Raw genomic sequence first — 13,073 nt, 5'->3', positions numbered from 1 at the left:
TAAAATGTTTGAGCAGCAAAGAGAGTTGTAATCAAAGCTTGAACCTGACACTGCTTGAGCAAAAATTCAGTGCCTCCATGAATCGCTACATATTTAAATGAACAGAAAGTCAACATGGCTGCCGAGGCTGCCGTGCTTGCTGATGAGTACATTAACTCGTAAGATCTGTTTTGGGGAGTCTCATAAAACTAAATAGTCAGATTTCAAAATGGATCATGTGTCACCAAAAAAGTCTGATTTGATTTGTAACTACTGTCATGGTAAGGGACATTGGAAAAATTATTATCCTGGGCTAAAATCCAAAGTTAAGACTTCAAATACTCCTGTGCATGTTAAACCTGCTGTTCTCGCTGCATCAGTGTCTGTCAGATCCATTAATTCCGCCCATGAGACGTGCTGTTCTGTTGTTGTGAGCTGTGTCAGTGAGGTAGATTATGCTCCATTTATTACAGACTAGTGCTGTCACGATACTAGAATTTCTAACTTCGATACGATACCTTGAAAAATATCGATATTCGATACCATTTTCGATACCACAGAGAAAAAAACTGCCACAATATTAAGAGGGTAGAACTGTCTAGAACATGACAATGAGGTATATTTTACATGAACAAAATGTCCTGAGGTATTGCACTTGTTCAAAAGCCTCTCAGATTGCCATACATTCAAAAACCAATAAAGTGCAAGTAAATAAAAAGTGCAATCTTTTGTATTTCCAAGTCAAATCAAATCCAATGTCAATGTCAACAAAAGATACTTAAACGTCAAGGGGTGTTGGGGTTGACTAGCTTTCATAAGGTCTCTCGCTCTCTCCCTCTCTGCCGTGCACGCTATGTTATGCGTGCAGTATGTTCTGTCTCGCATGTGCGCTATAGATTCCGGGAGATTTGAACTAAATTGCGGGCATCAGGGAGAAGCTATCAATATGCGGGAGACTCCCGGAACTTCCGGGAGACTTGGGATGTCTGGCTTCATATCAAAAATATTTCCAGATAGCACTCCTGCTGTGTTCTTTATCAAACAAAACTGGTTGCTGGAGCGCGCATGCACTCGCCATCTTTACATTCACTTCACTTTTGCTATTTAACCAGAGCGAATGAGAGGAGTGCGAGTGTGTGTGGTGTTTGTCAACGCGCCTTTGGAGAGAAGTGAAAGTGACAGCTCGGCTAGTATCGATACTTAGAGAAATTAGTATTGGTACCGTTCAGATATTTCAGTATCGATATTTAGCGAAATATCGATATTTTTGACAACACTATTACAGACGGTTATGTGTCACTGGTAGGTATTGATAATAAAATGCCAGTCACAATTTTAAGAGATACAGGAGCTTCAGAGTCTTTCATTCAACAGTCTGTCTTGTCATTTTCTCTTGAAAGTGATACTGGAACCAGTGTCTTTATTCTGGGAATTGGGTTAAACACTCTGTCTATTCCTCTGCATAAAATTGTGTTGTCATCTGATCTGGTTGAGGGGGAAGTAGTGGTTGGGGTGCGTCTCCATTGCCAACTGAGGGAGTTGAAGTTATCTAGGGTAATAATTTGGCACGTGGAAGGTTTTTGCGTGATGGTCCTCCGCCTCTTGTGGTTTCTTCTGTTCCACTGTCACCGAAAGAGTCCAATGAGAGTGCACAGGAGTATCCCAAAGTATTTACAGCTTGTGCTGTAAACTGAGCTATGAGCGCTAACCCACCTTCAACCTGTGTACCTAGGACTGACAACAGCAAAGTATGCGTGGAGCCAAAGTTCTCTCTACCGCAGTCTCTTTCTGTGTCCTGCCCTGACATTATAGCTGAACATAGCTAATTCTACTCACACAGAACTGTTTGATTACATTTTACCTTTCAACCAAATCAGATATGTGGCTAATGGCTATTTTTTGCATGATGGAATGTTGATGACAAATGTTATTCCTCATGGAGCCAGTTTTGCAGGTGACCCATCATCACCAGAGTGCTTTGGAGTGTTTTCAGCAGACACTTAAGTATTTATTGCATGCTTACTGTTCACAGATGGATGGTGATTTGGAGGGGAGGGGGGGTATCGTGGTTGATGCTGCTGCCTGAGAAATCTGTCAGGAAAGTACTGGTTTTAGCCCAAACTATTTGGTGTATGGACATGCTGTTCGTGGACCTTAAGCAGTTTTGCTAGAAAATTAAATGGAGACCGTACTGTAATTTTGATTAATTATGTGAATGACTTTATGCATAGGTTGTATGAGGCAGATAAGATGGCAAAACAAAAATGACTTTTGTCTCAGATAAAATTAAGTCTCTCAGATTTTTTTTTTTTTTTTTTTATGTTAATAAGGATACAATGTTATGCAGAGGTGTACTTTTAACAATTTTATAGACAAATGATACTATTTACAGTCGCGGCGGAGAGTTGGGGGGCGCGAAATGTATACTTCTTCCTGGGGGGGGCGTAACAGAAAATAATTGAGAAGCACTGTGTCACCCACTCCCTTAGGTGGTGATGTGGATGAGGGAGGTTCAAGATGATACAAGATGATGCTATGCTGCTTGGTCGACTAAAAAATTCAGAATCGCTTGCGAATTTGGATGTTGCGTTTGCTCATTTACATGAATCACATCGTGCAGATTTGAAGAGCCTGCTTAGTCACTTCAGTCATTCATTTTCTGATGTACCTTCTTGTACCCCCTGGATGGAGCACAATAATGATGTTGGGAATGCTGAGCCCATTTGCCAGCATTTCTGTCATGTTTCCCCAGATAAAGGCAAGCATCTAGATGCTGAAATGCAGTATATACTTCATTATGATATTGCGAAACCTTCATACTCAAGCTGGGAAATCCTGCATGCTTGTAAATAAATCTGATGGCACCTATCGTTTTTGTATTGATTATCGAAGGGTTAACAGGGTGACAAAGCCTGATTCTTTTCCACTTCACCAAAAAGAAGATTGTGTCGACCAGGTTGGTTCAGACAAGATCAAGAGCAAATCTGATTTGCTTAAGGCAGTGGTTCTCAACCCTGTTCCTGGAGGGCCACCAACACTACACATTTTGGATATCTCCCTAATTAACACACCTGATTCAACTCATAGCTCGTTTGTGGAGACTCCAATAACTGAATTGAGTGTGTCAGAAAAGGGAGATATACAAAATGTGCAGTGTTGGGGGGCCTCCAGGAACAAGAAATGAGAAACACTGGGTAAGGGCTACTGGCCATTAACATCATGTGAGCAAGAAATTTCTGCTTTTATTACTTCAGCAGGATTAATTTCGTACAACGTTTTGAGATTTGGTTTGCGCCCACCATGCAGCTGCCACATTTCAGAGGTTAATGAACAGGGTTGTTTTTGGTTTGGAGGGTGTTATAGTTTATTTAGACGATGTTGTCGTTGTTGTCAGTGACTCTTGGGAGCTGCACTTGCGCTGCATTGCAGCACTGTTCGGCCATTTGAAGGAGGAGCGTCTTATGGCCAACTTGGCAAAGTGTGAGTTTGCCATGGTGACAGTAATGTAAATTGGTAAGGTAGTCAGGCAGGGCTGTGTGCATCCAGTGTGTGCTAAGGTAGAGTCCATTGATCCTTTTCTTTCTTCTACAACAAAAAAAGGAGTTAATGCATTTCCTAAGCCTAGTTGGTTACTATCGTAACATTTGTAAAAACTTCTCTACTGTTGTAGCCCCTTTGACCAACCTGCTCAAGGCTAAGTTGGAGTTTCATTTGGACGCCCATCTGTCAGTGAGCTTTTGATGAGGTTAAATTACTTCTCACCTCTGCCCCACTTCTTCCAGCACCGTGGTTTGATAGGCCTTTCAAGCTGTGCATGGATGACAGTAATGTGGGTGAAGGGGCTGTATTATTGCAGGTTAACGAACGTGTTGATCATCCCGTTAGTTATTTTTTGAAGAAGTTCCCTTCTCAGCATCTGAATTATTCAGTTATTGAGACGTTGGCTTTGATTTGGGCTCTGCAACATTTTGAGGTTTATGTGGGATCAGTTAGGGTTCCACTGGTGGTGTTTTCCGTCCATAACCCGCTCACATATTTGCATTCATTGCCGAGCCCAAATCAGCATATTGCACAGTGGTGCTTGTTTTTGCAACCTTACGCACTGGACATACGTCACATTAAGGGCTCTGACAATGTGTTTCGTGGATGCTTTGTCTAGAGCCCCCTTGCCCTTAAGTTTTGTATTTTCTGTTTGTTTCCCCCTCCTCTGCTGATTCCTTCTATTCTCTACTCTACACTTTGCTTCTACAGGGCCCATGGTTGTTGAGGACTGGAGTTGTGGGGTGGACTGAGTGGTGGGATGATGCAGGTTATTGGCTATTTCTTTATTTTGTTTGATGTTAGTTGGATCTCTTATAGACCTCTTTTTATGGGGAGGGGGTTACGGCCCCTTTTGGGAGGTATTGTTTTTTCTTCTGTGCTTGTATACTGTGTTGCAGATTGGCAGTGAATGGAGTCATTTAGCTTATCAATATTGATGAAATGCACCTGTGCCAGTGATTGCTGCATTGCATTTAAGCCTCTCTCTCACAATCCTCACTCTCTCCTCTTCCCCATTCAGACTAGAGTTATTTTGGTTCTTGTTTCTTTCTTTTTAATCTCTTTATCTCATGTAAAAACGCTTCTTTAATAAATTACTTTTGAGCATTTAACCCACATGTGGTCACACTCTTTGTCATAGCGCAGTCTTGACATAGCCAACTTTCTTTCTAGAATCCTGCTACTTAGAAGACTAGTAGGAAAACACATGAACAGGACACAGCATATTATACAACAAAACTATCAATTCATTTTCAGACATTCAGAACAAGAATAAAGGTTCCCTTGCTGTATTTAAATTATGGTAATATTTAAAAGTGCAGTATGTAAGATTCAGAAACCCTTGTTATTAATGACACCTGTGGCCATAAATGAACAGCAGGCTGCTACCTGTTGCTCGTGATCGCACAGACACAAAGAGACTGAACATGAATCTCCAGCATCATGCTGACAGATGAGGCAGCATAATTAAAATTACACAGTTATGACTGTTTTACTACAAACTTTGAGACTGCATATTATATTTGAATCTCCAGTGCTGGAATAAGGCTAAAACAAAGTGTGGATATAGGTCTGACTATGCAAGATTTTTTTTTTTTATTGAAAAAAATACATAGGATATCATATAAATGCAGTCTAAGTCGGCGTTAGCTAGCTAGCCGACTTAGGTAGCTTGCAATTCGTCAGCGTTAGCAGGCAAGATAACGCTTTGCAATCTTCAACACCTGTCCAATAAGAACGCGAATTCAGGGTTGTTTTGATCCCCAAAACCGAACGAAGGTCCTTCCCAGAATCAAATGCCCTGCCGATGTTCACTCGACCACGATCACATTCCCACTTAACCAGATGGGATTCAGTAGATAAATGTTTTTTTTTTACTCTTACTCTGAGCTTGTGTAGGAGTCGGTGTTCTGCTGGGAGCCGGACATTTGCTGGATTCCATCTCTAATATAACGTGTTGCAGACTGTCTGTTGACACTGTTGAATAGCGGAAGCACTGAGGCAAGGCTCTCGGGAGTGCACATAAACGTCACATCCTTTGGGTTTTCCCGGCAAAAGCGATCCGCTCCAGTCGCATGAAAATCAGTCTACAGGATTTTATAGGCAAACTAGGAAGTCCGGGAAGGGCTAATATTTTAAGTTGCTTTACAAGCCATTCACACATTGGCAAAAGGCGAATATTGCATGAAAAATTGTACATACTGCACCTTTAATGCCTTCACTTCATAGAGGGACCAACTTTGAAAGGCACTCATTGACTTTGGCTGAATGTTCCTTCAGCAGTCCACCATCTATTTGTGCCTCATGTCAGAAAGCCTTAAAACTTGTTAAACGTTCTCACAGTCTCTGAGCAGCTCGTAATGACCCATTCATGCCAACACTAATTCCACAAAGGCCTTCCTCTCCACCCAGGCATGACAATGGATGCACAGCACTATTTGGAGGTGTGATCAAACCAACACTGCCAACTACAGCCTATAGCAACAAGACAACAAAGGAGGTTTCTCCAGATCTCTCTAGACAATTAAGGATAGACTTAAAAATTAATAATTAACCTGATAAAGAGTAAATGTACTCTTTATCCTTACTGTTTATTGCCTTCCTAACATACTAAATAATCTAATTTCCAGAGTCAGAGGAGGACTGGCTCCCCCAGCATTAGCAAACATCACTAATAATTCTGCTCACAAAATTCAGAAAGGAAGAAATATCTGCAAAAGGTCGACTCGCAAATATCTTGAAGTGTTGGTTTCCTTAGCAAAACTTCAAAATGGCCCTAGAAAAAAATATTTTTCTTGTATAGAACAAAATGTTTTACAAGGCTTACCTGTTGGGAATAACCACGGAACATTGGGTTTACTGCCTTGATGCCCTGGAATAGATTTGTGGGGACGACATAAGAGTTCCTGCAACCACACAAAAGAACAGAAATGAGAAAAACTCATACCATGAAGGAAAGAAATGTGTAAAGAGGAAAGAAAGAATTTGGAGTCAAATAGAAAATGACAAGAGAGCAATGTACCTGTTTTTGTGCCATAGGTCTGTGATAAGTTTCTGATAGCTCTTGCTTAGTGCTGGCTTCTTATCTGTCTTAACCAGACCACCGCAGTCAAGGAAAAACTGAGTCAAGGGAGGACTACAAGACAAACCAGAGAGAGAGAGAGCACAAAACAAGCAAGTGCAAAAACCCATTAAATCAGGATTGGAAGAGACCTTTAAAGCGGACATATACAAAACCACAAGCATTGACCACATTTATATGCACTTAAGAAAATGGTTTATTCCAGGTTCTTTGCAGAGAGCAGCATTCTGAAACGTCATGTAAACGAGAAGCCAATTTCCTTATGGCGTTTAAAGGACAAAGAGAAAGCTGTTCAACACACCTAATTTTTCCCGGAGAACGCAGCTTAATGTGGCCATATAAACACATAAGTGCTATTCTAACACGTTTTTGAGAAGTAAGCATGTGTGTGGAACAGACCAGAAAACAAACATCACAAGGATGTAGCTCAACAAGTCAACACAGCTGAAAGAATTCAACATCTCTGGGAATACAGTGGGAAAAACACATACACTAAAATCTACAGCATATCCATTTACACATGCCAATGTTAAATATCGACGGTCCCTCACATTCACGTATATGCACCCGTACGTTGGGGGAATCCCAGAGTTTTATGTAAAAAGGGAAACACCACTATTGCAGCGCAGATCCACTGGAAATCGCAATGGAAAGTTAAAGAAACAAAACACAGCAACAACTCTAGAATATCTGGAAATAAAGTGAAGCAACAGAGAATAAAATAGTGAAGTCTTTTTTGTTATTTACACAAGAGTTGCGGAAAAATGATGTTGCTGTGGAGAAAGCTGCTTACTGACGAAGCCACATATATACAGATGTAAGTGTTCACCGCTTATACAGTACATGTAAACGGAATGCTGCCTTCTCACAATAACCTGCTTTCTCATAATAAGCCACTTTCTGGTGTCCATGTAAATGTAGTCAATGTCAGCCCTTAGAGGATATACAGAACTATGCAAAAGTTTTAGGCACTAGTGAAAAATGTTGAATAGTGAGGATGTCTTAAAATATAATGACATAAATAACTTTAATTTATCACTTAATGTTATAGTAAAAATTAAATAAGATAAATCAATATTTGGTGTGACCATATTTGCGTTTACAACAGCACCAATTCTCCCAGGTACACTTGGACACAGTTTTTCTTGGTTATTGGCAGATAGGATGTTCCAAGCTTCTTGGAGAATTCACCACAATTCTTCAATCTATTTCAGCTGTCTCAACTGCTTCTGTCTCTTCATGTAATCCCAGATTGACATGATGTTTAGTGGGGGCTTTGTGGGGGCCATGACATCTGTTGCAGGGCTCCCTGTTCTTCTATTCCAGGGGTTCTCAACCTTTTGCAAGCTGGGCCCCCCCAAAGCTGGTTCACTGCAGTTGGGGCCCCAGTGCCCCCCGCCCCGCGCTTTATTGTTGTTATTATTATTATTATAATAATTGGCAGTAGCACCAGACTTCTAATGTGAGCTTGCAGGCATTATTATTATTATTATTATGAGTAGTAGTATGCCTACCATCATTACTAGGCTATTGCTATATAATTATATGAGGTTACATGCTTTATTGTTGTTATTATTATTATCATCATTATCATCAGTAGGCCTATTATCATTACTAGGCTATTGCTATAATTGGGAATTGGCACCAGACCTCTGATATTAATTTATGCTTTATTATTGTTATTATTACTAGACCTAATAGTAGGCATCATCTGCATTTTTTACAGAAGCTTGCTGGTAGGTGATGTTAATGTGAGACCTGAGCCTGCTTTGTCTTGCAAAGATCCTCAATTCTTGGCTCAATGTTTGATAAACATAGCCTCAAATCATCCTCGATTCGTGCAGGATTGCGGTATTTCGTTTTGAGTGCAGTCATTTTTGAGAATCCTGCCTCACACAAATATGTCGACGCGAAAGGAAGGAGAATCTTCAAGGCGACGTCACAGAGTTCAGGGTATTCCTGCATCAATGCTGCCCAGAATGACGAAAGAGGGGAGGAGCTAAAGAGTTCCTTCAGTCTACTGTCACTCTTCAGCTCAATAAGCTGTTCCTGCATATCAATTGATAGCTCGTTTGCTGTGCACACAAACGGATCTCGAACCCACGCAAAAGAGCGATAATCCTCTTTAAAGTACGTCGCAAATTGTTTTCTCATTGCTGACAGGTGCTCAGACGCTGATTGAAATAGGGAGGAGAAATCGTGTGACGTGCCTGCATCAGTGATAAAGTCTGCAAGGCTGGGGAACATGTTGCAGTTCCCTCGACTGATGCGGCCATGCCAGAGGTCTAGTTTTTGTGTGAAGGCGGGCGAGTTTTGCGGCCTTTCAAAGACAGGTTGAGGCCATTCAAGCGGTCAAATATATCGACCAAATAGGACAGAGACGCAAGTCACATAGTGTCATCCAGATTCTACGCCAGATCTGATTTGATTTCTGTCAAAAACCACTTCACCTCCTCTCGCAGCTCATACAACCGCTGTAACACCCGCCCCCTGGAGAGCCAGCGAACTTCAGTGTGCAGAAGCAGCTGTTCGTGCCCTGACCCCATCTTCTGGCAGAGGACCCCAAACAAGCGAGAGTTTAGCGGCCGTGATTTGATGAGATTTATTATTTTCACGGATTGGTTCAGCACGGAGTCAAAGAGAACCGGCATTTTTTTAGCAGCTAGTGCTTCGCGATGGACCATGCAATGTGTCCGTTTCACAAGTGGAGCTACTTGCTGAACGCGAGCAGCTAGGCCACGCTCACGCCCCGTCATTGCCTGCGCACCATCCGTGCATAGGCCAACGCATCGGTCCCAAGCCAAACCATTTTCACGGATAAAAATATCAAGGACATTGAAAATGGCTTCTCCTGTAGTGTGCGACTGAAGAGGCCGGCAAAACAGGACATCCTCCTCAATCACCTTGTCCCGCAGATACCTGACACAGGTGAGGAGCTGTGCCTGCCCAGCAATATCAGTGGATTCGTCCAGCTGCAGCACGTAGTAAGGACTCTTTTTTATGAACTCTATCAGTTGCTCTCTGATATCATTGGACATGTCTACAATTCTCCTAGCGACTGTGTCATTGGACAGTGGTACTGCACCGAGTTTGGCTGCTGCACATCATTATTCTGCACATGTCTTGCGCTGCCGGCAAAATGAGAGTCTCGGCGATTGTATGCGGTTTACCCAGTTTACCGATCCTTTTGGCCACTACATACGATGCCTCCAAACACTGTTTAGACACAGTGCTGTGCACTGAAATGGTTGCCTGTTGCTGATGGAGGCCATCAAGCTTTCTTTTAAAATATTCAGCTGGTTTATTTTTAATGCGAGCATGCTTTGTTTCGAGGTGCCTTTTTAATTTGCAGGGCTTCATACTGTCGTTTGCCAGCACCTCGGCACACACGACACACTGCGGTCTCAGATCAGCCGTGACTGTAAACCCAAATTGCAGGTATGCTTCATCGTACCTTCGAAGCTTTTTTGCAGCTGGTGGTGCGTCGGTTGGCTTGTTGGTCCTCACAAGAAATTTCTCCATTTTGATGTGTTTTCAATAAAGTTTAGGCAATATGTAACTGTGTGTGTGGTGTATGTTGAGAGACGTATCAGGGGCTAATCAGTCGGGACTTAGGCACAATCTTTAATTAAACGAACAAAATAATTATTTTGCAGACAATTCAGATTTTATTTTAATACTTAACGATTGTAGTCCTCGTCAGTGTGTGTGTGTGTGTGTGTGTCTTAGTCGTGTGGGTAGTTTTAGCTAAGTGTAGCTACTGCCTAGCAGTTAAAAATACTGGCTAGGGCTGAGATTTGATCTAATCTTAAAAAAGAATGTTTGTGGGTTTAGTCTTTAAAAAGACTGTTGGGGTTTTGTAGTAAAGGCCTATGTAAATCGAGATTGATAAGACTAGCTAGAGCTGGCACAAGCGAACTTGGCAAGAGACTAGACTAGAGTGAATGGAAAGCTATGTCGTGAGTCAATTTAAATGCAGTGATTTATTTTTGTGTGAGAGTGAGTGAACATTTACATTTATACCCCGCTCTGTAAGCCAGGGCTGGAACAGCGGCGGCCATGCGCATGCGCGATTCATTTGCAGCCTGGATGCGGAGGGGTGTGTGTCTCCTCTCTGCTCTGACTGCTGCGCGAGGCTACTGACAGACTGACCGCCTGTGAGTGCTTTTGGACGGGAGAGGGGCTCACGGCAGCACCCGCTGTTCGTTGAGCACAGTAGGCCTAACTGCAGAGTGATTCGTGCTTTCGAGTCTCCAAACACCACAAAAGTCGCTGGATTTGTCGCTTTTGACAAAAAGATATTGCTGTTACAACAATGTATTGTTATTTATTTAGCATAGCGCATCTCACAGCAATCCTCAATCATGTTTTGAATGATTCAGTGTTGTGAACGAATCGGTTGAGTCAAAGATTCAATGACCCATTCACAAACATCTGTCTCATTCTTGATGAATCAGCCGTTTGAACGAATCGTTTGAATGAACGACTCAGTGACTCGCTTAATGAAACCGCTTATGCTTATCACCTGCATTTGCACTAACTATCGACAAACCAATCAAATTTCTTCAAAACTTTTTTTTTTAAATCAGTCCAAACACATTTTAATTTTTATTCAGGAGTTATGTATATACAAAACTATAACTTTTTATGACAGTAGTTTAGTGATAAAAAAAATGTGCCCCAAAACATTTTTTTTTTCAGTTTTTTTCCATTCCATCGTAGCCTACTCGCGCCCCCCCGGAAGAGTGTCCGGGCGCCCCACCAGTTGAGAACCACTGTTCTATTCTAATCTTTTCTGTTTGCAAAAGTAATGTTTGTGTCTAACATTTATATTTCCTATTGACACACTAAAGCTGAAGATATAAATAACCATCTTAAGACAAATGCTTTTGTGAAATATCTTATGTGCCTAAGACTTTTGAACAGTACTATATATTGTAGGTAGGGTAAAGCATTGTCATCAATAGACATAAAAAATGATTTCTTAAGATTCAGTAGTCACACAAACTTACATAACGTGATATACACGGTACAGAAAAATCTCTACCGGTTGACATTTCATACAACTGTCACAATATGTCGCCATACCACCCAGTACTAGTGCGAAGCATTCAAAAATAAGAGCTGACCCAGGTGTTATTGAGATGAGCCTTTATGCAGATTACAGATGTTATTGAGGTCATTACCAGTTGGAGAGTGCCTGGAGAGCTGCATTCATGTAACAAGTATTACCAATGTTCTTCAGTCCAGTCAGACCTGAAAAAGATGGAAAAGAGGCTGAAACACAACAGATCTGACCAAACAGTGTTTACAATACAGAGTGAAAGGACCGAATGCTAGGCATGAGAGATAAAGGACCTCTGGTTCCAAGCTCATCCTCCTCCTCAGTCTCCATGTCCAGGTCATCACAGGCTCCCCCTGGAGGAACTCTCAGAGAGGTGGGGCTGCCGGGAGCTTTTGGTTCCTGAAATATCAAAGAGAGAGAGAGAGAGATGTTTAAAAATACTATAATGTCTTTGCAAGAGTTGAGAACTGAATATGCTTGTTTGCTCTCAAACTACTTCTGGAAAAGCTATGACCTCAAGAGCATCCCAGAGAACTGAAAGTTCCCAGAAGTACTTTAATAAAGCTATAAAGCATGATATAAAGCTTATTGCTAAACCTAGTTCTTTCTAGAGCCGGGTATTGTTAAAAAACGTTTGTTATCGATACGATACATTGATGTCGATTCCGGTTCCTGAATGATACTGTGGCAGCGGGGGCGTGGTCAAGCGCCCGTCCGGGAGAGAAAAGCGGTAAGGGCGCTCACACCTGAGCTAAATGATGACTAACACCTGTGTCTGATTGCAGTAACATGAGGAGAGCGGCATAAAAAGGGCAGGAGCGACGGAGCAAGGGAGAGAGAGAAAAGAAGAAAAGGCTGTCTCTGGAGACCCTGAGAAAAAGATTAAAAGACTGACCCTTTAAGTTGACACTGAAAAAAAGAAAAGATTAAAAGACCGACCCTTTAAGTTGACACTGAAAAGAAAAGATTAAAAGACTTACCCTTTAAGTTGACACCGCTTTCCTTGTTTTGTTCTACAGATACTTTTTTCGATACCAATTTTATTAAATCTGTTTCAACAAGATTACCAAAATTACCTCAAAAAACTTTGGTTTTATTTTTTCAGTTTGTTGACTTTTTTTTTCCAAGATTCATCTCCTGAGCCTTCTGGTCAAAACAGCGCAAGCGCATAAACACAGAGTGCAAGTGAATTACAACAGTGTGAACACCATGACAAAGCTTGCAAGTAAAATGCAAACCTGCAGAACTTGCAAATCTCAAACTCGAGCACAAAAAATTATTGTGCACACAAATTAACAAGTCACGAGCAGAAATAACAAAACCGCGAGTCATGACAGGTCCCACACGCACGTCGCGCAAGTTATTTTCTGCACACACGCATAGACCTGAAATCGAAGTTCATTCTGC

The 13,073-nt window shown here is 41.6% G+C and overlaps 1 protein-coding gene across 1 annotated transcript in view; it reads right to left on the bottom strand.

Moving 5' to 3' along the window:
• usp33 (ubiquitin specific peptidase 33) overlaps positions 1 to 13,073 on the bottom strand; it is a 48,531-nt gene that overhangs the window by 21,389 nt on the left and 14,069 nt on the right. The window contains 4 exon segments of the mRNA XM_052133477.1: positions 6,347 to 6,425; positions 6,542 to 6,655; positions 11,788 to 11,857; positions 11,960 to 12,065. Of these exon segments, the coding sequence (XP_051989437.1) occupies positions 6,347 to 6,425; positions 6,542 to 6,655; positions 11,788 to 11,857; positions 11,960 to 12,065 (369 nt within the window).

The sequence above is a fragment of the Xyrauchen texanus genome, chromosome 9 (assembly GCF_025860055.1).
Source record: "Xyrauchen texanus isolate HMW12.3.18 chromosome 9, RBS_HiC_50CHRs, whole genome shotgun sequence".
NCBI classification, from domain to species: domain Eukaryota; kingdom Metazoa; phylum Chordata; class Actinopteri; order Cypriniformes; family Catostomidae; genus Xyrauchen; species Xyrauchen texanus.
Note: the sequence above shows the minus strand (reverse complement) of the source record. Positions and strands in the feature narration are given on the sequence as shown.